This window comes from Neomonachus schauinslandi, chromosome 7 (assembly GCF_002201575.2).
Source record: "Neomonachus schauinslandi chromosome 7, ASM220157v2, whole genome shotgun sequence".
Classification (NCBI taxonomy): domain Eukaryota; kingdom Metazoa; phylum Chordata; class Mammalia; order Carnivora; family Phocidae; genus Neomonachus; species Neomonachus schauinslandi.
This window is the reverse complement of record NC_058409.1, coordinates 51,095,339-51,120,606: the sequence shown is the minus strand read 5'-3', so window position 1 is coordinate 51,120,606 and position 25,268 is coordinate 51,095,339. Positions and strand designations below refer to the sequence as shown.

The 25,268-nt window shown below is 45.0% G+C and overlaps 1 protein-coding gene across 1 annotated transcript in view; it reads right to left on the bottom strand.

Annotated features, from left to right (window-relative positions):
• Positions 1-25,268, bottom strand: part of MAP1B (microtubule associated protein 1B) — an 89,689-nt gene that overhangs the window by 13,641 nt on the left and 50,780 nt on the right. Inside the window, exons 3-4 of the mRNA XM_021702073.2 lie at positions 7,717-7,799; positions 5,182-5,322 (exon numbers count right to left, since the gene is read on the bottom strand). Of these exons, the coding sequence (XP_021557748.1) occupies positions 5,182-5,322; positions 7,717-7,799 (224 nt within the window). The remainder of the gene's footprint in view (positions 1-5,181; positions 5,323-7,716; positions 7,800-25,268) is intronic.

The window sequence follows — 25,268 nt, the reverse complement described above, 5'->3', positions numbered from 1 at the left end:
CAGTTGCAGCAAAGCTCATAAATCAGCCCAGAGTTTCAAGGGGAAAGAGCTCTGTGTCTTTGATGGTTAACGATGAAAGGGAAAGCAAAGACTTCACTTGGTCTAGGCACCCCTGAGCCAGCAGGTCTGAACTCTCACCTTCCAGTATTAGAATCGTTTCCTCTGTCTCACCCCAACCTCCTGGACACTAACATTCCAAGGCAACTAGTGTGTGTGGTGTAGATGCGTAATTTATAGATGGATTTTCCTACATTAGATTGTAGTAACATCTCCACTTTTGTTTTGTTAAGTGTACTTATCCTACATTTTATGTGAAGGGTCACAAAATAGCAAAATAAGACGTCTTTGACTTTGCCGTTTTCCTCAGACTTAACAATTTCCTATGAAAGGGAGAAGAATCAACTATTTTAGAAGGTAAGAAAACTGAAAAAGCACATCTGGGGCAGCCTCTGCTCAAATTATCTGCTGACCAAAGCAAACAGGAGCACCAAATAGGGTCTGTCGTCCAATAATTAGCATAGGCCCTCATCAGCATTACTATAGCACAATTAGGGCTCTCTCCATCCTCATTTTCACACCAAGTACATACACACTATTCATGCTTTATAATACACTTTAGAGGAGAAATCTAGGAAAACTCAAAATGCTGAGTCTTTAATAGTGAAATTTCAAAATTAAGTTTAGTTCATTTCAATTTTTAAAATTCCACCCTGAGGGCTGTGGCAACTAAGGGTATGAGCCAGCTGTGTGTAGAGGGGATTGAATCACCAAGTTCAAGGAAAAGGTTAAAAAAAAACAGAAGAAGAACTTGAGGACTACCTCCCTACTTTGCATCTTGTCACTTCCAGCTGGGAAGTTTCTATGAAATAAAGGAAATGTGACCCCAAAAGAAAGCAAGTTTGCACAGAATTTTAAGGAAGTCAAGGGTACTGAAAACCAGCAGAGAGCCCGGTGAATTGAAAACTATGGAGTACAAGGGAAAGCAGAGAAAAAAGTCAGCACCACACAGGTTTCTTTCAGAAAGGGAAAATCTGGTCTCTGCAGAAGCCGCAGCGTACTGGGCATGATGAGGCAGGAATGCAGAGAGCAGAGCTACAGAGAGGCCTTCACGAAGCAGAGAGGGAATAGGAGGCATGATCACCACAGTCTTGGAGCTACACAGTGGGGAAAAAAGCCCCTGCATCCCCAACCCCCCAGTTCCCTGGGCCAGCTTCCAGACCCGCGCACCAACACGCACGCTGGAGTGAGTGCCTCAGGCCAAAGACCAAGTCTGAAGAGCACCCACTCAATCTGTGCTTATGCAACGCACAGATGAGAGCAATGAGGAGGAGCCAACAACGTTAGCAGTGGCAAGGAAACTTGTGAGTACATCTCAGACTTGGAAACAGAGTCTTCCTCTAAAAGAGTTTGGAAATTATCCTCATAGTAAATGGTACTTAGTATAGACCATTGTCTATAAAAGTTCCTGAATAGGAGGAAACACACCCTCTGTATCTCTGTATCGTTATGTGTGTTTCCCTAAGACATCATCAGCTCCAGAAATGTTCATTAAACTTGGCCAATTCAATATGTACTGTTCTCCTGGAGTGGCTGCTTTGGAAGTGACCATGAGCCTGCGAATACTTCTCAAGCACACTGATTGCTACCCTTCCCTTGTTCTTACGAATACAGATGAGAGACACGACTGGAAGAACTATTGCTTGGGGCAAAGATAGTCTTTTTTGTTAAAAATGTTAAAATTCTAATTAAATGCAGGCATACTGGAAGAGGAAGGAAGATATGGGAAATAAATGACTTTACTGCAGATAATGAAATAAGATTTGACTTTCTAAACCACAGCCTGCTCTAACTAGATTTCCTTTTTTGATTAGGTTAGTTGCTTGACTGATGCGGAAATACAGTGGACAGTGTATCTCTGGGTTTTAGCAAGACGTTTAATAAGATCTCTGAACAGTGTGATAGCAGAATGAGGTGGATTCGTAGCCAGTCATATAAATCCTGTTGCTTAGTGTCATCCTGGACGGAAGTCTGTGATGGGATGCCTCAGGGCCCATTTATGTCCTGTGGAGCACTGACTTGGATAAAAATGGTAAAGACATGCTTATCAAATCTGTCGGTGGCATGAAAATGGGAGGCAGAGCAAAACGTGGGATGGCAGAATTAAAACATTCACGAAAGCTCTTGACATTGGGATGATGATGGCTAAATCAACTCTTAACAGGATGGCATACTAAAGGGATAAATGTAAGGTCCAATAAACCAGTGGGATAAAGCAAAGGATTGGGAGATGTGGCTTAACAACAGTATTCATGGAAAAGACTCAGGGATTTTAGTTGACAGGCAAATGGATTTATCATAAAGCTAAAGAAGCTTAAACTTCAAGGCTCCTCACTGGCATGGTCCCCTCCCAGAACCCTGTACTTAACTGTGTACTGATAATTTTATTTTCTTTTTCTTAAAGTGAGCCCCCAATTTTTGTAAATTATAGCACTCCTCAAAGCCTACATCCCCTCCCCACTGACATTTAATTATGGATGTCGATGGTCAAAAGTTACTTTTAGACTTTCTTAATAGAAGATTGTATTAAAAACTACAGAAGTCAGGTTAGAAGTCCTAACCTGGTTAGTGACTCCTGGAGTATGGTATCCCATATGAGTCATGACATTTTAAAGAAACTAGACCAAAACCAAACAGTCAAACTGAACTTGCTGGCTCCTTGTCCTTGGACATAACCTCTAAATGCTAGACCCGAGCCCCTTGCTCTTCAATACACTTCTCTCTCTAGATCACTTCATCTGCTCCCACATGTTTCCAGCCCAGCTCTTGGTTCCTTGAGCCCTTGACTTATGTATCTAATTGTCTGATAACAGCAAGGCACTAAAACATGACCAAGACAGCTTCTCACTTTCTGCCATACCCATGTCATCCCTTTCCTGCCAACAGGTTTAAAGGAAAGTGACCACAGAACGTAAGGAACTTTTACTATCTTCTTTTACAAAGAACAGTGTGCAGAACTGAAAATAATTAATCTGAAGGAAAAACACAACTGGCAGTGTTGGTGAAGGGTGTCTGAGATATCATCAAGTGGGAAAGGGAGCACATTCCTTCCTTAAAGATACAATGAGACAAAGAAGGAAAAACTTTCTAACAGAGACTGAAAACTGTCCCAGGAGATGTGATTTCACCATCCTCAGATTTCAGGAAGGAATGGGTTAGCCAGATGACTCTTCTATCTGTAAGTTCTGGTTATGTAGTTGACCTCCAATGACTAAGACTCCCACAACCTGAAGCTCAAAATGTGTTGGTAATTGTACTTCTCAGTCCACTTATTTTTATCTATTTTTATTTTAAAAAATGCATCATTTTGTCTTTCCTAAATGGTGTTTCTGGTTTCCCTGGAGTGTCTAGCATATATCAAGGACTGGATAAAAGGAACAAAACTAAACACCAATGACCTTTAAGGTCCCTTTGTTACTGAGTCATTCTGTATTCAAACCCTTTTTCCAAGACCACAGTAGGCAATCATGGCTCTAAAAGGCTGGTGACCATTGGTCTAGTCCAGTGATTTCCAATCATGCAGGCTGAACTCTTGTAACCTTGGAGGTAGGCAGATGACAAACTCTGGAGAAAGAGGGACAAAAGCCTTCATTCGTTTTGAAGTGGTAAAGATGGTACCCGCTGTGAGTGCACCCTGGGGCCCCTCCCTGCTGTGGGGAGCCAGGGCTATCTGCCTCAGGACCCAGCTGACATCACACCTTCTAAAAGTGGGGGCTTTAAACACTAAGTGAAATGTTTCTTTTCCCTGTTTTTTATTCCCCCCAGTGGGTGGAGAGTGAAACACTGTTAAGTCACCTAGCCAGAGTTTTCCCAAAGCCTCCACGCAAGCCAAACAAAGCTGGGAGGTTTATTTACAGCTCTCGCCGGCGATGACAGGTATAGAGACCTCTCTGTGAAGCCCAGGGCTAAGGAAGCTTAAATGCAGAAAGACAGATGGCCCTTTGCCACTCGGGAGGCTGAGAGGCCACCAACTCAGGAAGTTCTCAGGGCTTCAAGTGGACATGGAGACTCCTCCTATGCACGCATCCCTCAACCCCTCCATGTAGAAACCTGTGATCCGCCGTGGGCAGGCCCCAACCCACCAAGGTGATGGCCCTGAATAGTCTAACTACTAAACAAATAAACAAAATGAAAGAGGCATGTTGTTTTGGAAAGGGAATTTTCTCAGCCAGGATAGATTCTCAAGCAGAAATAACCAAATTAGACTCTTCAATCTGATTTTACCAAATACCACTAATGTCATATAATATTCAACACCTCACATGTATCATCAGTGAATAAGATATGTTCATTAGAAATAGTAATGACCCAGGTTCAATCCAGCTACTTTAACCATCTTTTTTCTGGGGGGCATGGATGTGTTCCATTTTCCTACCTGCCGCCCTTTCTTGAGCCTTCTCTTTGTTGGGCTGTTCAAGCAGCCCAAGTTCAAACATCAGGACCAGGCATTAACAGTAAGAGCAGTCAGAAATAATTAGACCAGGAAAAGTAAGTACAAATACTGAAAGAGGGGCGCCTGGGTGGCTCAGCCGTTTAGCGTCTGCCTTCGGCTCAGGTCATGATCCCAGGGTCCTGGGATCGAGTCCCGCATCGGGTTCCTTGCTTGGCAGGAAGCCTGCTTCTCCCTCTCCCACTCCCCCTGCTTGTGTTCCCTCTCTCACTGTCTCTCTCTCTCTGCCAAAAAATAAATAAAAATCTTTAAAAAAAAAAAAAAAACAAATACTGAAAGAGATCAGGGAAGTTCAATCCTACCAAAAGACCAAGACATCGTTGGAGTACTCTTTCAGAAAAGAGGACACCTGGGTTTTCTTCTGGGCTCTGTCATTTCAAGTCTCTCCATTATTTTTGCCATCTCTAAAATACTGACTGTTCCAATCCCCCTCTACCTCCATCTCCGGCACAACAAGAATGGTTCAAGTTCATTATAGATGGCTGCCCTGAATTCTTTTGGTGATGAGTCGTAGAACTACAGTATGTTGGATCGTGCAGGTGTGCTTATTTCAAAGGAGGTGTGACATTCCCTCCCCTTCCCCTAACCCCATCCCATGCTTTCAAAGTGGAGCCTCAGGCTACAACCATAACCAAGCAGCTGTAAAGCTTAGCTATTTCCAGACAGGAGCCCACCTCTTGATCAGTGAAAATCTCTATGAAGTTCTGGAAGGAGAAAGAGCCGGACTGGAGAATGAGCTCTCCGGTATTTTCAAAGCACTGCCCGGTCAGCACGAGCAGCTTGTGTCGGGCAGCGTCCGTGATCATCAAGCGCACCTGAAACAAAGCACAGGGGGCAGAACATGAGCCACATGCAACACTGCCTGCCATCCCACTCGCAGGACAGGGCTGGCCCTTGTAGGGCTTGACACCCATCACCAACCAAACTCATTCATTTCCCCCGGGGAGGTGGACAGAGCCAACAACTGTGTGGTCATCTGGTCAACTGGCCCATGAATGCCATCTTCCATGTTCAAGACAGCCAAACCAGTAGTGGTGATTGACCTTCTCCCCCTAGTCCCCTTGTCTTTTGCACAGCAGTCTCCACAGCTGTGTCTGCTAGCAGCGCACGCTCTGTGAGACTTAGGGATGTCTCACAGGCTGAGTCACCAAGTACAGTCCAGCTCCCCTGACTGCTGCCTCAGGAAGCACAGGTTTCCAACAAGGGTCCCTAGTCAGCCCCTCCCTTACAGGACCCCTTTCCTTCCAAGCCATCCAGCAATTGCTCAGCTCCAAACGCCGTCTCCAGTGGGATCAGCAAGGTGCCTGACATTGAACAGAAACAAAAGGCTGCCCCAAATGGGAATCTTTTTCTTTTTTTTTTCCCAAGTGGGAATCTTTTAAATAGAATTGTAAATGGTTTTCACGAAAGAACTCTCTGTTCTTTAAGTGGCAGGAAGCCAGCCTGTCCTTCAGCAGAAACACTGCTCCAAGCACCAAGGTATTCGTTCTGAGCACAGTTTAGTTCAGCACTAATTCACTGCCAGGCATCATGCTAGACACCAAGGGAGGGATACAAAAGTAAACAGGACATGACGCATGGCCCCCAAGAACCTCGAGTTCTAATCAAGGAAACACATAGACCGAAATAATTGTTCCAGCCCCTTCTGCTCCACAAGCAAGCCTGGATTCCTTCAGGAAATTCTTTATTTTTCCTTTTCCATTTCAAGTTGTCTTTACTTCCTGATTCTGTTAATCACAGTGAGACTACTAGCCCCCAATTTGCCTCAGCCTTGTGGCTTCATGGATTGTCAAAGAGGTCCTGCTGATCTGGGGCAGATGGAAGTGGGATCACAACAGGCTACACAATGACTGCCAAAAAGTGGAAGCGACCCAGTGTCCATCAACTGATGAATGGATAAACAAACTGTGGTGCATCCACACAATGGAATAGTATTCAGTCATAAAAAAGGAATGAAGTACTGATGCATGCTACAGGGTGGATGACTCTTGAAAACATCATGCTGAGTGAACTAAGCCAGACACAAAAACCACCTAGAGTATGATTCTGTTATCCAAAATACTCAGAATAGGCAAATCCACAGAGGCAAAAGGTAGATTAGAAGTTGCCAGCAACTGGGAGGAATGCGGAGCGTTGGCTAACGGCTTGGGGTTTTTAAGGGTGGTGGACATGTTTTGGAACAGAGAGTGATGATAGGCACACAACTTTGTGCATATACTAAAAACCAATGAATTACACACTTTAAAAGATGGATTTTATGGTATGTGAATTGTATCTCAATTTTAGAAAGAGGCTCAAAGCATGCGCAGAGGAGATGTTGTAGATAATGAAGGCCCCCCAGGGACTGTGGCAACGTTAATGTCCAAGAAGCACTCAATCTCAAAGGTGCTAACCTGCAATAAAAGAAGAGGAAAACGGAGCTACAGCAATTCCTCTTGCCTGGGGGGCCAGGGATTCTTGGCTTCAGCCAAGCTCTTATCTAACTGTAGTCTCTAAAATACCCAGTTATTCTTTTTTGGCAATAATTTCAAATGACAGTAATAATAATATTAATAAGAACAACCAACATTTATATTTCAGTGGTTCCACGCTATGTGCTGTTTTAAGCATTTGACACTTCTAATCACATTAGAAACACTGTTGTGATCTCCATGTCACAAAGGTAGAAATGGGGACAAAAAGACCATAAATAATTTGCCCCAGGCTACCAGCTAAAAAGTGGCAGAATCCAGGGAGTCTGGGACCCAAGGCCATGCTCCTGATCGCCAGGCTAGCCTGCCTTTCAGTGGGGATTACAGGGGGTAAGCCAAATGGCTCTGAAGGGAGCTTGCCTCTACGATACGATTTTTCTCTAAATTTGTGTCCTAAATGTCCTGGCCTGAGGGCTTGTAGTCTATTTTCCCTGCTACATCCCAGCCAGACACCACCCAGCAGCACACCCTCCATAAATACCCAAGATTTCAGATTCCCTTGCCTGTATAAAATATCAATCACAGTTCTGCCTAGCATCTTCCACTTTGTCCTTACCGGGAAGGGCAGTCTGGGGTGGCACTGAGGTAGAGAACCGGCCGCTGACTGGAGGTAAGGGTGTGTCCCTAGATCCAGAACTTCCCTCTCCGTGTCCTTCTCCTGCCCCACAAGGCCTGCCCCTGCCCTCCCAGTCAGGCGGTCTCCGTCCACTGTGTGACACCGCGGGGCCAGATGCTTACCTCAGTGCTGACTGCTTCATCTGAGGGGTTGATCAGGACCACTGTTTCTAAAACGTCACTTCGGTGATGAAGGATCTTTTGTCCTGTGGACACAAAAACACAGACAAAAAAGGGAGACCTTTAGCTTTTCCCCGACTGACACTGGCCCACTGGCTTCAGGGACAGCAGAGCTCCCCCGCCCTGATGGGCACACAGCATGGGGGTTCTCCACGCTATCTTGGGAAACACAATCGGTGTTGTGAAACGAGAGCGCAGAGCCTGCAGGTTCCTCCCGGAGCGGGGTCCGGGTGTCCGGGGCTCCTCATGCTCTCACAGTGCGCGAGTTTTCAGGCCTGCTCGCCAGGCGGCCTCTCTGCGCGCGTTAATGGCAGTTTTCATCTGAGATGAGGGGTGGATGCCAGGAAAACTCAACGGGGCTCTTGACATTTCCTTTCTCATGGTAATCGGGGATGTTTCCCCGCATCAGCCTTTCTTCTGGTGAGAATGGTGCTGAGATTAATTAGGAGCTTGATTGTGAAATGAATGACATCCAGAAAGCCTGGCTAACAATTACCCAACAACCAGAATGGCTGTCTGAGGCGGGCTTACAGTCTGCTGGAGTATTTGTTAATTAATTCACTTGCTCAGAGAAAAGTGGAGAAGCTGTGAGCAAATGAAGAGTGGAGAACAACTCTCCCGCCGGACAGAGTGGCCAAATTGCCCGTAAAGACAAGCGAAGTTGATGCAGAAAAAAAAAGCAAGGTGTTGTGGGGGCGAAGGAGCGTGTCTAAGGAGGGCTGCAATCCTGCAGGGCCTTTGGCTCCACATCCCTGATTTCCCACACCTTCAAGTAAAACGTTGTTGTATAACATTATAAATGCAACGAGTACCACTGAACTGTACATTTAAAAAGGGTTAAAATGGCAAATTCTGTGTTTTGTATATATTTTACCAGAGTTTAAACAAGATTAATAGTATAGTATACCCCAAACTGTTGAACAATACACTCTCGATGGATGAACTGTATATGTGAATTTTATCTCAAGAACCAGTCTGGGGGGGCGCCTGGGTGGCTCAGATGGTTAAGCGTCTGACTTCGGCCCGGGTCATGATCCCAGGGTCCTGGGATCGAGCCCCACATCGGGCTCCTGGCTCAGCGGGGAGCTTGCTTTTCCCTCTCCCTCTGCCTTTCTCCCTGCTCATGTTCTCTCTCTGTCTCTCTCTGTGTGTCTCTTTGTCTCAAATGAATAAAATCTTTAAAAAAATACATTAAAAAAAAAAAAAAAAAGAACCAGTCTAGGGGACACAGGGCTTTTTTCCTTTGTATCAGGAAGGACCAGAAGTACCACAGAAGCAATATGCTGAAATACCACCACCACATCATGAAGCCCATTCTCCTCCGTTGTCTGATCTTTCCCAAGAGCTAATATTTACCCTATATCAGAAATGGAAGAAGCCCACACTAAACTATAATGATGTCAGGCACTGTTCTGAGCACCTCACCAGTATGAAGTCATTGAATCTCCTAAAGAGCTCTATGACAGAGGTACTGTGTTGTCCTCTCTTACTGTGGAGGACAATGAAGTCTGCAAAAGGGAACTAACTAGCTCAAGGTCACGCAACTAGGGAGTGTTCGAGTCAGGACTTGGACCCTGTGCACCTGGCCCCACAGCCCCCAGCTACATTGCTCTGCAGGGCTAGTTGCTGGGACTAGGGTTTGGAAAAACGGGCATGGCAGACAATCAATGCCAAGGGAGAGCTAGGGAAAAATCCAAAGGCATAGCAGCAGGGATGTGCTCAAAGAAGCAAGAAGCCAGAAAGCATTACAAGAATATGGGCAAAAAGCAAAAGAAGTCAAAGGTGGCAGAAAACCCACACAATAGAGGGTGAAATTAAGAATTTACTCCAAATGCCTAAAAATGAAGAAACTCCAAAACAGAACAATGTCACAGAGCTTAAGCCAACAAAGGACTGAGCTTCCAGAAAAATAATTCAACTAAGCCATGAGAGAGAACATTTATTTATATGAATACCAAAATCTATACTTTGTGGGGCATCGTTTTTTGGCATGGTTGGTTTTGCTTTTGACAACCGTATGCATTTAAAGCTAAAGCAAAAGAGCATCAAACTGAGTAAGTAAATGATAAAATGACAATCAGCAAAACACAGGAAACCATCCCCTTTCTCGGTCCTTTCGTCAGTGGCCTCCTTGAAACAAAGACTGTTCGGGAGGTTCACTAGCACTAAGTTGACACGAAAGGGAGCAAAAGCTTAAGCCAAGGAGAAATGAATGGTCATTTCCTTGATGGTACTTTGGGTGTGACTGTTTTCAACACACAAAGCCTCAGGGAGCATCATGCCAAGGTCTGACTGCAGTCCCGGCTCTGTGCTGTAGGAACCCACAAAAGCAGACTTGAGCAAGGTAGGCGCAAGTGGCTCCCTCTGCAAGAGGTGGTAAAGGAATCAGAGCCCCTTCCTTCCCCACGTGATCAATGCAGCGCCAGACCCTGCTAACCCCAGCTTCCAAATGCACCTCTAAGCAACCAGCCCAGTGCAGCCCGAGCTCTGCCTGCCCAAGCAGGCCCTTCCCCAGACACGTAGCAAGGACAGTGCCACCCAGGCATTCCCTGGCAGGGGGCTTCTTACCATCCACGAGAAACTCCCTTCCTCTTTGGCTTCATCCCTTGCAGACATGACAAATGCCACGTGACCACTTCCGTATACCTCTCCTCCCTCCAAGTCAATTTTCAGACCTGTTTGCTCAGGAATTCAACGAACGATGTTCCTTCTGTCCATCTTTGGACACACTGAGAGCGGTGACACAGCCGTGCACCACGATGCGATGGCCGCTCCTTCCACAAAAGCCTTTTTATAGGATTGGATTTAAATGAAGGAGGAGATTTAAAGAGAGAGAGAGAAGCTTCAAGCTCTTGTCACAGCCAGGCTGTTGGACAGATTCTTTCCCTGGATGATGTAACTAGGGGCTGGGGCGTCCTGGCATCTGGCAAGCGCAGGGGCGCCCCCGCCCCGGCACCCCGGGGGGAACGCCAGCTCTCCGGGCCCGCAGGCGGCTCTGGGCTCTGGCGGCTGGGACGCTTGCAAAGTTGCATATTTGGGGAATGTTTCACACTGGGAAACAGGCCAGGCATTCTGAAGGGGAGGCCACCACCCTCGCCTGCAAAGGCCTCATTCAGTTGCTTCAGAAAAGAAGTTCCCAGGAAAGAAAGACAACCCGGTTGCAGCCTTTCTCTCTCCCATTATAGTCTGCATTCTCCAGAAACCGCTCACAGCGAAACCATTAGGCAGCCCCGATGAATAGGTAACTCCACTCAGCACTGGTCAGAGGGAAGCAAAAAGGAGGGGCTTGAGATGGAATGATTGTGTCACTCTGACTGCTTTGATAAGAAAAAGTCTTTTGACAGCTTCCCCACAAAACTCAGTGTAATTGTGAAGGCTCAATCCTGGGGTGAGTGGGGCAGGGACTGTTGTGTGACAAAAAAAGAAGTCTGTTCCACCTTAGATTCAAAAGAGGATGGTCCGGGGGAACCCCTGAAGCAGCAGGGTCCTTGCAGACAATGAGACCTCTGTCTGTACGCTCCCAAAGGCTATCTTTGAGACTCAAATAAGCCTGTATTTTTCAGTTATTGCTGGGACTTTTTTTTTTTTTTTCAGTTATTCCAAGTCTGACAGATTATTTTAATCTATGTGTCTTTTAGGATTGGGCTGTTTCAGTGGTTTATGGTGTACTCTAATCCAGATGACTCTCAAATCTCTGAAAGCAAAATGTTATTTTCTAGGTATATAATTGGTTGGAGAAGAGACCCCACAGAGCTTAATATCCATCTAAACACACAGACATGCACACACACAGGCTCTTTCCTGGTTTCTGAAGAGGATGACATGACTGAATTCAATGACATCCACTACTGAGGCACAGCCATCACCAGTCCCCATAAAACTCAGAACCTTCTCTCCTGCATGCAGCTGACCCTTCTTTCCCACACATATCCCACACATCGTGCCAGAACACAGCGGCGTAGGACGTGATGCCATCACGGCTGGGGCCAGAGCAAGACCCCCAACGGTCCCAGCCCAGACAGGCAGCTGCTTAATGAAACAGCCCAGCTCAAGGGAGAGAATGCCAGAGCCAAAGTTCGAGAAGCACTAAGAGATGGGAGAAGCCCTTCATGAAAACGCTAGTGATGCTGAACCCTTTTAGATCGCCTGTAAGAGGGCAAACACTTGGTATGTCTTGAGAATAAACATTTCATTTCCATTTCCACGGATGATCACAATCCAGAACTTGATTTCCACAACTTCCTTCTCCTGGAAAATGAACACTTTGCACACATAATCTAGAAATGGAAATCAAAGAATAAAGAAAGCCTCGATATCTATTCAGTACGGAAGGATGAAGATGAGGGGGATCCTGAATCACTGATAAAGATGCACCAGTGACCAGGGTAGAGAGTCAGGGCCAAGGGCTCGGTGCCAGCCAACCTCCACCCCTTGCTGCCCCAGCTCCTACTGCTGCCCAGTCTTCACCCACTCGCTCCTCCTGCCCCTTCCCCAGGTGAAAACCAGAATGGATTGTTTATGGACACAGAATTTGATATAGTCATTCAGCACTAGAAAAACTTCCAATGTGAAGAAGCAGAAACTTAGAGAGGGTTAAAGAAGATTGTAGAATCAGAAAGGGAAAGCTTGAGGGGAAGGACTGGGATTATTTAGCTAAAAGTAAGAGGTGGGAGATCAAGAAAAGGCCACAAGCACAGAAAGTCTTGATGTTAAAGTCTGTTTTCGTTGGAGGGGGAAAAGAAAGAAGGGAAGGAGGGAAGCAGGGAGGGAGGAAGGAAAGAAAAAATAAAAGCAATGAGTTCTCCAACTATACCTCCTCACCCAAGTGGATTTTCGAAAAGGAAACCTCTCGCCTCCAACCCCCACATCCAAAAAACACTCCCCAGGGTAAAGTTTAGCTAAATAGATGAAATCAAGAAATGAAAGGTACTCAGTGCAGGAACTAAAAAATTATTTACCAATGGGTATGCCTATAGCTTTTAATAACAGCTTTTCATTTGGAAGAATATCCAGGCCTCCTTTCTGCAGGAATCCACATAATAACACAAAGCAAATATGCTAAGAGATGGGGGAAGTTTGAGGAGAAACAGAGCTGGTATGGAAGGAGAGGAGACGCCTGCATCAGCAAGATTCTTGTGAATCTTCTGTCCTTCTCTATCCCTTACAACTAACCCCGGCTCCAACTGGGCCTGGTGGGAAGACAGCTCCTGGGCTCTCCCCTCCCAGAGGGAGGCAAGGGAAGAGCAAGTCAGGAAGCCTCCAAGTAGCAGAGAAACCCGTTCCCAGCAGCCTCTATTGGTTCTCCCTGTGTTTCCTCTATCCCATCCCATCATTTCTAAGCAAGAAAAACAGAAAGAGACAAAAGGTGCCCATGTGGTCCCAGTGCTGCTTCGAGGCCACAAGCAGCCATATCTTTCCCAGATGCCCCAGCGTGAGGGTTCAGGGGCGGATGCAGGAGAGTGCAGGAGCCTGTCCTAACAGAAGCCTCCCCCTCGTTGCCTGGAAAGAGAAAAGAAATCCCCTCAGGAGGGAGAACATGCCCAGGAGGCAGGCTAGACAGCTCAGCTCCCCGCTCCTGCCACTGAGGTGCCCTCGGAGAAACAGAGGTGCTGGGAGGCTCAGTACCTCGATTACAGGGTCCCACAGTGTCACCACAGGCCACAGAAAGCCAGCCATCACCAGAAGCCTACGCGGCTTCCCTCCCCAGGGAAGCCAAACTCCTAACGCTGGAAGGAGTCTGATTCCCCAGGGGCCCTCACACCTCAAAATCAACTTGTTCATCCTTCACTTTTGTCAGCTCACGTAGCTGTCAGCCTCATCCACCTTCCCGACCCACCTTTGTGCAAAAGAAAGGTTTTCAAGTTGTGATGCTTAGGACTCTCCATTGTAAGAGGTGAGCACGCAGCCAGGGCCCGCTGACTCCCGTGCCCCTCGGCAGGCACGCCCGCCTCCCACTCGCACCCCGAGACTCACTCCCTCTTTGTTTCAGCTGCACAATTAGAGCCCAGTTCTCTCCCACCTTTCCCTGATTTTCCTGGAAATGGCGTTTCTTCCCTGTTGGGAATAAGCTTGTTTGTTTCTGCTTGTGTCTCCTCTCTGATGTGTGTTCCCGCATGTCACATTGCTCTCCAAATGTTCAGTGTGTGTTTTTTTAAGAGAACAAGAACTTGAATTCCATTATAAATAAGTTCAGGAGATTTCATAAATGATTTTTTTAATTTAAATAAGTTGATCATTGCTTGGGAATTAGACAGCTTTTTGAAGATTTTACCTTTGACATCTTTTGTGTAGCACAGAATTTAGTTATTACAGAACCTGAGTCTATACAGATTTTTCTCTACATTTCCTGGACTTAACTCTTTTTCTTTCTTGTTGCCATTTGGTTTAGTTTTTCATGTGTTTGCCAGTCCTTCCACCCCATCCTTCTCCTGGGTTCTGTGCTGTCTTCTACTCTATGTTTCCCTGACCATTAGACACCTAGATAAGCAAATAACCCAAACCACCTGGACCGCCGAGGCTTTCTCCTCCTCCTAACCATGTTCCCTGCATGCAGATGCAGACTGAGCCTTGGCAACAGGCAGGCAGGCCTTGCTCCTGGTGGCAGAGGGAGGCTCATCTTGCATTTCACATGCCCTCCTGTTCCAACGGCTGGGGGACTGCTCACACTGGGCACAGACCTGGTGGGGGAATGGGACACCAGGCAGCAACAGGTCTCATCCCTTTTGCAGGGTTCTCATTGTACCCTCTTTCTCAATCCTCTTTACAGGGTCATTCTCCTTAATCCCATTCTCCTTGGGTCTCCTCTTCCCTCTACTCTCTCCCCCTTTTCTAAAGGCCTCAAGGTAGAGGAATGAGAATCCAGGCTACCAAGGGTTAGAAGTGGGAGACAGTGGAAGAAAGAAGTTTGTCTCTTTTTTCTTTTTCCCTATTTTATCTCCTAGCTGAAAGAAGTAGAAAGAAATACCATGGACGATGTTGATGAAGGTCTGGCTCCCAAGGAGAAACAGCAACACCAATGTGGGCCCCTGCTAAGGGCAAGAAGACAACCTGAAAGTTGTTTCATCAACAAGGTACAGATTTTAGAAGGTTACAGATGGGGGGGTGGGTAACACCTAGCGAAGGGGTATGTATTACCTCTCAGGGGAGCCAACTCCAGCTGTCATCAGAAACAGAGATCCACACCTGTCTAGTACTTTACCATTACAGAGCACCTTCCTCTGGGTTTGTGCACTGAAACCTTGAGGATGGCATTTCAAATCTATGAACCGGGTCTCCTGGGCCACAGCCAAGGTGGGAGGTCCCAATGCCCTGTTCCCTAAATAAAACGTGTTATAGACAAAGAAAAATACTTATGCTCCTCATGCACAAGAAAGAAATGCCTTCTGCCTTTAAGATTCGAGGAGTCCAACAGCCAAGGGGAGAACCTCCTACCCATGAGCCTGTGAGAACCTGTCACTTGTATGGCATAAAAAATCAGAATTTCCTCATCTCACAGAATGGGGGGACCCAAAGGAGCTCCAGTGACAGTTCTGTGCCCCCCACTATCTTTAAAAAAAAAAAAAAAGACGGGCCTTGGGGGTGAAGAGTGACCTGTCCTAGTGAGCAACTGTTGTTTTTTGTACGTCTGCCAAGGCAGTTCCTATGCCTACTGCAGACAGTTCTATTTGGGAACAGGTGCTGAACTACTAACCGCACCACCTTTCGTTTGTGATGCACTTCATGGTTTATGAAATCTTTTTACTTACATGTTACCTCAGTGTATCACAAAGATTGTTATTATTATTCTTTTTTTTACAGATAGGGATAAAATAAACTGTTAAATTGGGTTTTCAGTCTAGCCCATCTGACTCCTGATCTCTACTCTTGCCACTGCCCCTCAATGCTTCTCAGATTGTTCTAGGAGTTTACATGGTCTAAATCCCTACTTTTTATTTATTTTATTTTTTTTTAAAGATTTTATTTATTTATTTGACAGAGAAAGACACAGCGAGAGAGGGAACACAAACGGGGAGTGGGAGAGGGAGAAGCAGACTCCCTGCCGAGCAGGGAGCCCGATGCAGGACTCGATCCAGGGACTCCAGGATCATGACCTGAGCTGAAGGCAGTCGCTTAACCAACTGAGCCACCCAGGCGCCCATAAATCCCTACTTTTTAAAAATAAGATTTGCCTGAGATACATTTTCCTTAGTGTATTATAGAGTACTCCCTGCATTCGGGATATAGGTTTGGGAATTCTTTCTGCTTTGGGGGATAACTGCCGTATGCCAGATACCCTGCCAACCATCCGGTTAAACCATGAGATGGCCAATCTCGCCAACATGTCAACTCAAAAATGGCACTTTCCTTTGGTTCAACAATTAGACCTCACCTTCTTGAGATCAGAGTAGGTTTCGGAGGTTGTTTTTTAATCTTACTGGTCTTCTCCTGGCCTTTTAAGAGATATTGTATTCCCTGTTTACTAAGAAAGTGTGAATTATTTAGAGGACACAGTTTAATTTTAGAGATTAATTCAGGCAAATTCAGTGCTACCTTCATAAACTAGCATTGAGATTAAAACATGGACGTGATGTCAGCCCTTTCCTGAAAGGAAGACAGTTTAGTGGGGATGCTTGGAGTTTTGACAGTGTCTCATTTGGAAAGCTTAAGTCAGAAGTAGTGTCCAATACACCACAGGAGCTCAATCAATATTTGATAAGGGAATGAATAATAAAAATGGCTAAGATATATTGAATGCCTGCCCTGGGTCAGCCACTGATCTAAGTTCTTTGTGTAGGGTTATTGCATTAAATCTGCACATTAACCCTCTGAATGCCCTATTCTCATTTTATAGATGAGGAAAATGAGACATTGGGCAGTTCAGCAACAGCCCTAGGAAATAAATAGTGAAACTAGGATGGTCACTGTCCAGAGCCAGGCTCTTAGCTAATAAAACATTTTATTTTATTTTATTTTATTTTTATTTATTTATTTTTTTAATTTTACTTTGTTTTATTTTTTAAAGGTCTTATTTTTAAGTAATCTCTACACCTAACGTGGGGCTCAAACTCAAAACCCCATGACCAAGAGTTACGTGCTCCACTGAGCCAGCCAGGCGCCCCCCCAAAAAGACATTTTAAAGGGGTGAAGGAAGACAGATAACGGTTTGATTTGGGGTCTGTTGAGTTTGAGGTTCCTATGGGAGATCCAGGTGGTTCTACGAGCAGGCAGAAATGTGGATTTGAGGCTGAGGCAACAGGTTGGACCAGAACTGGGAGGCATCAGTGTATTTTTAGGTGATGCTCTTGGAGAATGAAGAGAGCCTTTTGCTGAGAACAGTCTGGGGAAATGCCACTATTTAAAGTCTGGGGAAAAGCAGCAAGATGGTATCTTCTCTGCTCACCTTCACCCCAGCCCGAGGTGACCTGTAACTGCACTGCCTTCTTGATGTGCAAACTTAATCCACCTCCACAGAGGAGAGATGAGGCTGAATATTCCAAAGACCTTAAATACTCCAATAATAACTCGTATGTGCTTTTCAAATTCAACCTGGGGACAGGGTGGTTCCCGCTCCTCTTGGTGGGCATAGAGGCGGGAAGAATTTATCACAAGAACTTTCTCCAACTAAACCCTTCACCTGTCACCTCTCCTCCCTCAACCAAACCCAAACCTTACCCTTTAGCAGTAAAATATTGATTAGAAGAGCAAAAAGGAGCAGTTACGTGAACTAATTCAGTATCCCTTAAGAACATCATACACGGGGGCGCCTGGGTGGCTCAGTTGGTTAAGCAGCTGCCTTCGGCTCAGGTCATGATCCTGGAGTCCCGGGATCAAGTCCCGCATCGGGCTCCCGGCTCAGCAGGGAGTCTGCTTCTCCCTCTGACCCTCCCCCCCTCATGCTCTCTCTCTCTCTCATTCTCTCTCTCTCAAATACATAAATAAAATCTTTAAAAAAAAAAAAAAAAAAGAACATCATACACGGAGTTTGCCTTCTTACTGCCTTTCATACCATTTCTTATTTTTAGAGGGGAAAAGGGTATGGAATCCAGCTTGCTGCTGACTCAGGCCTAATGAGGTGTCATACATTGATGAGTAGAATGCAGGACCGTGACTTTGAAGTCAGCCACTCGGTTTTTTTCATTGCACCTAATAGCATTTAATTTCAATGAGTTATACTATTAAAAGTTTGCATGAAATAAACCAGTAATTTACAATGCTGATGTATTCATTTAATTTACACTAAGTAATTGAAATTTTCAGTATATCAGATACTCATGCTAATTGGTCACTGCATTTATTTTTTACCCCAGTGGGACAGGTGGCTGAAAGGTTGCTTTAAATGAAGGGTGTTGTTTGAGGACACCATTTACTATGTCTTAAAGTAAGGCCTTGTGCCTACTTAAATCTAATCAATTCCTTACAGATCCAGTTCACATTTTATTTCCTCTGGAAATATCTCCTGTCCCCTTCAACAACTGGAGTTGTCTCTTCCCTCAAAATTCTGATGGCGGTTAACGGTCCTTGTATCATACAACTCAATTAGAGGAAGTGTATAAAAATTTACATGAGCCATTGCTTCCAACTAAATGAGAATGTCTTAGTTAACAAAACACTCTCACATACTTGTGAAAATCATGGGCAATACCTCATTTGGACTTCCTGTGAAGTTGGCAATTTCCATGTAAATCTCACAAAACCCCGATTGGGCATTCCACCTATAGGCATTCGGTGTGGATGGTCTTTTGCAAAACAGGACAACTAAAAATATAGATAGCCAGAGTTGCACACACCACCCATGCAATCTCTGAATAGGATTTAACATAATCACGTGGATTGGAATTCAGGCTTTAGAAAAAGGAGTAAATCAAGTGATATACCTTTCAGGACCTGGAAAATGTACCCCTGAGTCATCATTAGCAGAAAGCTCACCGCCATATATAAATAAAAAGGAAGCACTGTCTAGCTCTTTTTATGTGATTAGGGCCCCAAAATGTCCCAAAGTGTCAAAGTTGTTGTTTTCACAAGTGCACTGAATTTTGCCTCTGGTCAGCAGCCTCTCCTTATGATTCCTAAAAGAATTAAGATAGGGCATCATTAGGAAGATTTCGTTTTGATTTTATATTCAACTACAGGTCTTCACAAGGTCACTACCAATGGGGTGCCGCCACATGTCCCCATACCACAACTGACCTTCTCTGGAAGATTGTAGCTGAACAACTGTATCTGCAGATCTAGGAAAACCTGATGTAGGAAACAAGGAATAAATTCAGGGCCACACATTTAGTTAATATTGACCTGACAAGCAGAGATTTGTTTCTGACACAATTCAATTAAATCTGGCTAAGGGGCATTTTGAAGATATTGATAAATGCATTCTGAACCAACAGACATATTTTTCCTGAGGATAAAGGCTCAAAACCTACTGTGCAGAAGTGATTCAGACAGTCGGTTAAGTAAATTCTACCCTCTTCTATCTTCTTTTAAGAAAGACTAAAATTCTAGTGTAGAATGAGTTCAGGGAGGAAGGCAAATAAACTGGGGGCTTTGGAAAAACTTGCTTTTCAGAAAATCTCCTGTTATGAGAAATAACAGGTTTTCGTAAGAAAATGAGCATGCATAAAATCACTTTCTACATTTCTGTCTTGCATTATTCTCTGTTGGTTGTTTTTTATGTATTTATACCCGTGGAATATAGGCAGTTATCCATAAGCATGCTAAGCAAAGTTCTTATGATGACTACTCTTTCCTCTTTCACAAATTAAAAAAAGTGTACATTGGGAGTACATTCTGTACCAGTAAAAATGCTGACAGGTAAGCCAGCTCTAGAGAAGAACGGACTGATTTGGGCTCCCCAGTGTGTCCTCTGCCGGAGCTCCAGAGTATAATTGTAAGAAAGAGCATCTGCATCTGTTCCAGAAAGCAGTACTGAACACGTTGCCATTTATTTTGGAGTAGAGGCTGTCCTGGGAGAAGCTAGAAAGATGAGAGAGGGTACCGCAAAGGTTGTAGAGGGCACTACTCACTCAATTTAAGCTCAGATATCAGGAAAATGCAAGGATTCAAAATTAAGGGCTGGAAAGGCAGAAGGTGAGCACGCTTGAGCCCTCGGTGGCTCAGGGCCTTGAGGGCAGCACGACCGCACAGGGATGGGAGCAAAGCGGGGGGAGCAGTGCCTGACCTGTTCCCTGAGGTCGGCAGTCCAAGGAGAGGGGAACCTAACCTGTTCCAGATTACCAGCTCCTTCAAGGACAAAAGGACCCCCAAACCTAGGAAATCGTGATGTAAGTTCTGGGTCAGGTCTAAGGCTTCACATTTTTTTCTAAGAGACGAGAATAGTCTGCTCAATTCCTAACTGCAGGGTTGGAGTGCAGAAGCCAGAACCCAGTGTGCTGGTCACAATCAGGGATACAATTGCACTAGAAGATTCCTGGCACTCTCCCCAATCTGGTTTTTGGAACTCAGTACACACTTATCTTACATGGAGAGGCAGGTACTGGTGGGTTTACCGCAGTCCAGTTATTATGCAAAGCACACTGAAGAAAAGGGACCATTTTTCAATCCTGCTTCCAGGCAAATCAACGTGATCCTCCCTTTAAAGCCTAACCTTTTTCAGTGAAGAGGTAGCAGGACCTGAAATGCCTTCCCTCTTCCAGAGGACTACTCTGGATTAGGCTCTGGAAGCAGCTTCCTAACTGAAATCAGACCAGAATATCAGCTCCAGGTGAAGAGGATGCGCTTTCTTTTGCAACTTTAGGCCTCGCAAAAGGAATCTGCCCTCAGACAACGAGGACAGAAAATGGATGAGAAAATAAATGGAAATAAAATAGAGGCTTTCCCACTGGCATTTGACTATATATTCTGCATCTTTTGTGTAGTATGGCTAAATATTTAATCTTAAAACAAAAGTTTCATAGGCATTTTAAAACATCTGGAGAAGCTCAAATTTATGTCACTTTTTTCCCTTAAAGTATATAACCTGATGCTCTAATGTGTTTTCTATACTGTTCGGGAAAATCTCTGCACTGCCTTTCTTTCATATCCAGTAAAATGCATTATGAAATTCCCTAAATGTCTCGTCTATAAAATTGCTCTCGAGACTAAATTACATCTTTTTCTTATTATGAAAAAAATTAAGGGTTCTTGCAGTAAAGATAAGAAGTCCACTTACCAGTACTTCAACCTTCGGAATTTTGATGTCAGACATGAAAAAAAATATTTTTTCCCCTAGCCCATTTTTTTCCAATATAAAATGCCTGTGTACTTTGATAAGTTTCATGAAAGAAACCATTATTTTAGTATGTTGGGTTTTTTTAATATGGTTGTTTTTATTTGATTTAAAGAATGACTGTCGCCCAAGGGTATATAATCAGACACTAGAGTTACATGGTTTGACAGGTAAAAAAAAAAAAAAAATTCTGAGTCTTTCCTATCAACGGATAATTAACTTAAGTGGGCTCAATTGCGTGCCCTCTCGAGTTTGCATCAGGGTCTTATAATCTACACAGAGAGGTGTCTTGTCCAGAGGAGTCACAAAGAGAGAACCACCTCATACTTTCTTATTAATATTTTCCGGAAGTTATGATAACTACTGTGGGATTTCATCTTGCTAACTTTCTATTCTTCCCATAGGTGGAATTTTTGCCATGGTTGAAAAAAACCCAACTAACAAATTTCAGGTTATGGAACAGAGGCTGCTGAAAACATCACACAAAGAAATCATATCCTTCTGCTCATTTATTTTCTCTAAAACTTGCGTGGAGAAGACAGGTGCTGGCTGAGCATGGTGCTCAGCCACCTTGTATATTTGCATCCTCTGTTCCCCTTTGTTCCTTCGCTCTGTTTTTGTAATGTCTACATTTTGGCCTTTCTGCGCTGCCTCTTTGGTTTCCGAGCTTTCCAACTGAGGATTTCCCGTGAAAGAAAAAGAAAAAAGAAAGACAGCAATTAGCATACATTATGTGGCTGCACCAGCTAGTAAGCTCGCAAACACGTCTGCGCGAAGGACAAGTGGGCCCCGTTTTGTCTTGTCTCCTGGACCGTCTTGCCCTGCTCACAGCCTGCCATTTGCCGGCTACAGACACCGCCCCTTCCCTTCCTCTGCTTGCAGCCTTCCCAGGACGCTGCACAGCCCGGCCAGCTTTACTGGCTCAAAGTATTTAATGAGTTTCTAATTCAGTTTGGGCTCTGGAACCCAGCCAGCTAACCGCTGCCCGGGGCTTGCGTTTCTTTTATACATGATCAGAGAAGAGCCAGAAAGACAGCTCTTGTCACTATTGGACTTTGATGGGGAGGATTCACTCATCTTCATGTTATCACACGGCCTTGCTGACTGCAGACAATCCAGGGGCTGAAGCCCATCCCCTCAGAGAGCAGGGGGAGAATAAGGGAGACACACCTCTGGGTGCTGCGAAGCAGCTTCTAGGGAAGGAACACTGCTCTGTCATCACTGGACCTCAGTCCAGCAGGACAGGGAGAAGAACTAGACCACACTGAACACTTTTGGGGCCAAGATTCCATGCATTTTACATACAGGTGCCCGTCACCTAACCAGACCCTGGAACATTCTTCACTGTGATTCCAGGGGCCAACTCTCTCCATGGGTTCACATGCTGCCCTTACTCCCCTGGACGCCCGTGTGGCTCACAGAACAACAGTGCTCCCCAGAGGAAGGCTCTGTATAAGCCACAGAAGCTATTACTCTGGGAGAAACTGTTGAGGAAACATTTTGGACTTAAAGTGCTGAGACAAGCCTCATCAATTATTCCGTTTCTACGTTAGCTATGCAAATCACAGTCAGGATGTTTCAATATAGTCTACCTGGTCTTCCTGGGGCTTTGCATGTGCTGTTCCCTCTGTCAGGAATACTTGTCCCCTCCCATTTACTTGGCTGCTTCCGATTGTTCCTTCCAGTCTTAGAGACACAGCCTCACCTCTGGCAAGTGCCCCCCCGAGTGCCCCATCCCAGAGCGGCAGGCGTTCATGTCCTGCGACCATCAATACCACACAGAGCTTCTGCACGCGGCGAGCACAGAGGGCCCACTGTGATGTCGGAGATCAGATTTCGAGACAGAATCTGGTGCTTTCTTACAGAGGGATGCTTGGGCATTTATTTCGTATTCACAAGTGGAGAGGACTGTGTAGAAAAAGCCTCCCTCATTGAAATTGTAGTTCAAGGTTTTTGAAAAGTATACAGTAATATTGATTGAACAATGGATGTAGAAGAGTTGAAAAGAGGCTTTGCAAATGAGGCATACAGGAATAGAGACTGATTTAGACTAAAAGTTAGAGTTAGCTATTTTTAAATAGCTGCATAAATGTATCCCACGCAAGCTATGAGTCTTACCTATTCGTAAATACCCAGGAACAAGTTGATAAAAATAGGTAACTGACTGAATCTAGTCATTAAATAAATGACTATATTTTACTTACAAATATGGGTTTTAAACCCAATCAACCAATAATTTAAAGCAGTTTAGGGTCAAAGCACATTCCCAAAGACTGGCTGAATGGGGTTGGTTATCGTATGAGGTAATAAGGCGCCCACTGCGGAGACAGATAAGAAGCTAGGAGCTAATGGTTCACCTGGAACTAGCAGTCCAACGCCAGCTCCTGACACTGCTGACCATCAGAAGCACACGGAGTACTTGTTAAAATTACATATGACTAGGTCCGATCTAGACCTAGCAAATCAAAATCCTTAGAGTCAGAGTTAAAACCGGGAGTTTTACCAGGTGATTATGCTGATCACCAGATAGCTTTGGGAGGCTTTAGGAAGGCTTCCATATAAGACAGCATCCAGATGGGACCTAAAAGATGGTGAGTAACATGAAGCAAGAAGGCATATGGCAGGGAAGCTCCAAGCCCTGGGGATGAGGTGATGCGGTCTAATTGGAGGGCTTACAGCCAGGAACCCAGGTTTATAGAACTGTGAATCTGGACACATCTATTCCAAAGCCTTCTTTTGCAGACATAGACATTAAGTTTCAGAAAGGCTAAGTGACTTGTCCAGAGTCAGAGAGCAAGATCATGGCAGAGCCAGTAGTCAAGTCTGGGTATCCCAATGCCCGCGCTTTTTCTTTCTTGAAAGGACCACTGCAGAGGCCGAGGATGCTCCTGCAAGGCTTCTTGACCCCAGAGCTGTGTGATCTGGATGCTTCCCTCCTACACCTGCACTCACACAGCAAACAGAAGCTGTGTTTTATCATCTATTAAGTGGTATCATCCCAGGTGACATCAAAGGTCTTTGATTCTTAATCTAGATAGAGCTCAGATTCCTTATTGGAAGCCAAAGATGGGCTGCAAGAGAAGCAACGTAAGCTCAGTTCTTAGGTTACCTATTTGGGGCAATGATGGCAGAAATATGGACTTTCAACCACTTAGGCTAAAACTGTTGGTCACCCATCCTCCCTTCTTTTAGAAAAAGAATAGACTGAAAAGCCTAACTGTCCTATATACAAAATGCTTTAGAGTGGGGGCAGGGAACTCTAACACAGAATGTCCAGTGAGTCTCCTCTCCTTGGCTCCTCTAGGTTTTGCTTGTACAGCCCTCAGAGAACCCTCGTGGCAAACTCCAAAAGATGCATGAAATGAAAATCCTCGCACGCTGTATTGGAAGTCTTCACACCGGGTGGCATAATCACCCCGAGCAGCACTCTGCACTGTGATTAATATTCCACCCGTAAGCATTCATAAAACGTAAAGGTCTCAGGGTGGAGTGAAGGAAGTGCTTTTTATGGTAGTGATTTGATATTTACTAAGTCCCTATTGTGTTGGGTCCCTCAAACTGCACGTAAACAGCAAAGCCTCTGGGCTCCACTGAGGTGACAGAATCTAAGGTCGGGAAAAAAAATTATGTGGTCATCCTTATATTTCTTTAGAAATATTTCACAAGCGGGTACCTGGATGGCTCAGTCGTTAAGCGTCTGCCTTTGGCTCAGGTCATGATCCCAGGGTCCTGGGATCTGAGTCCCACATCGGGCTCCCTGCTCAGTAGGGAGCCTGCTTCTCCCTCTCCCTCTGCCCCTCCCCCTGCTTGTGCTTGCACTCTGTTAAATAAATAAAATCTTAAAAAAAAAAAAAGAAAGAAAAGAAATATTTCACAAGCATGACCGTGCAGGAATGCACGTAACTACCGGGAGTAAGGTAGTCAGCTGTTTAGAAAGAGCTACTTCCTTCTGTTCTCAATGAACTCCCTTGTTTTTAAAAAATGCTTTCCTTTTTCTTAGAACAAGTTTATTTTCATCTCTCCTCCAAGGAGTAAGACAAAAAGGGAGAAAAAGAAGAGGCCATTCCCATCATGCCGTGGCCCTCATATCAAAGAGTTCTCAAGTGGGTAACCTTGGGAAGATGTCAGAGGAAACCAAGGGGCTTTTAAGCTGTCCTATTAACAATGACTTGAATGGGGCGGGGGGTGGGGGGGAAACACTTCTGTCTCTATGTTCGGCTCTTCCCTTTCTCCCCAGCTCAGACACTCATCTTGTCAATCACCCCAGTTTTGCCAAGTGACATGCCATATCCTT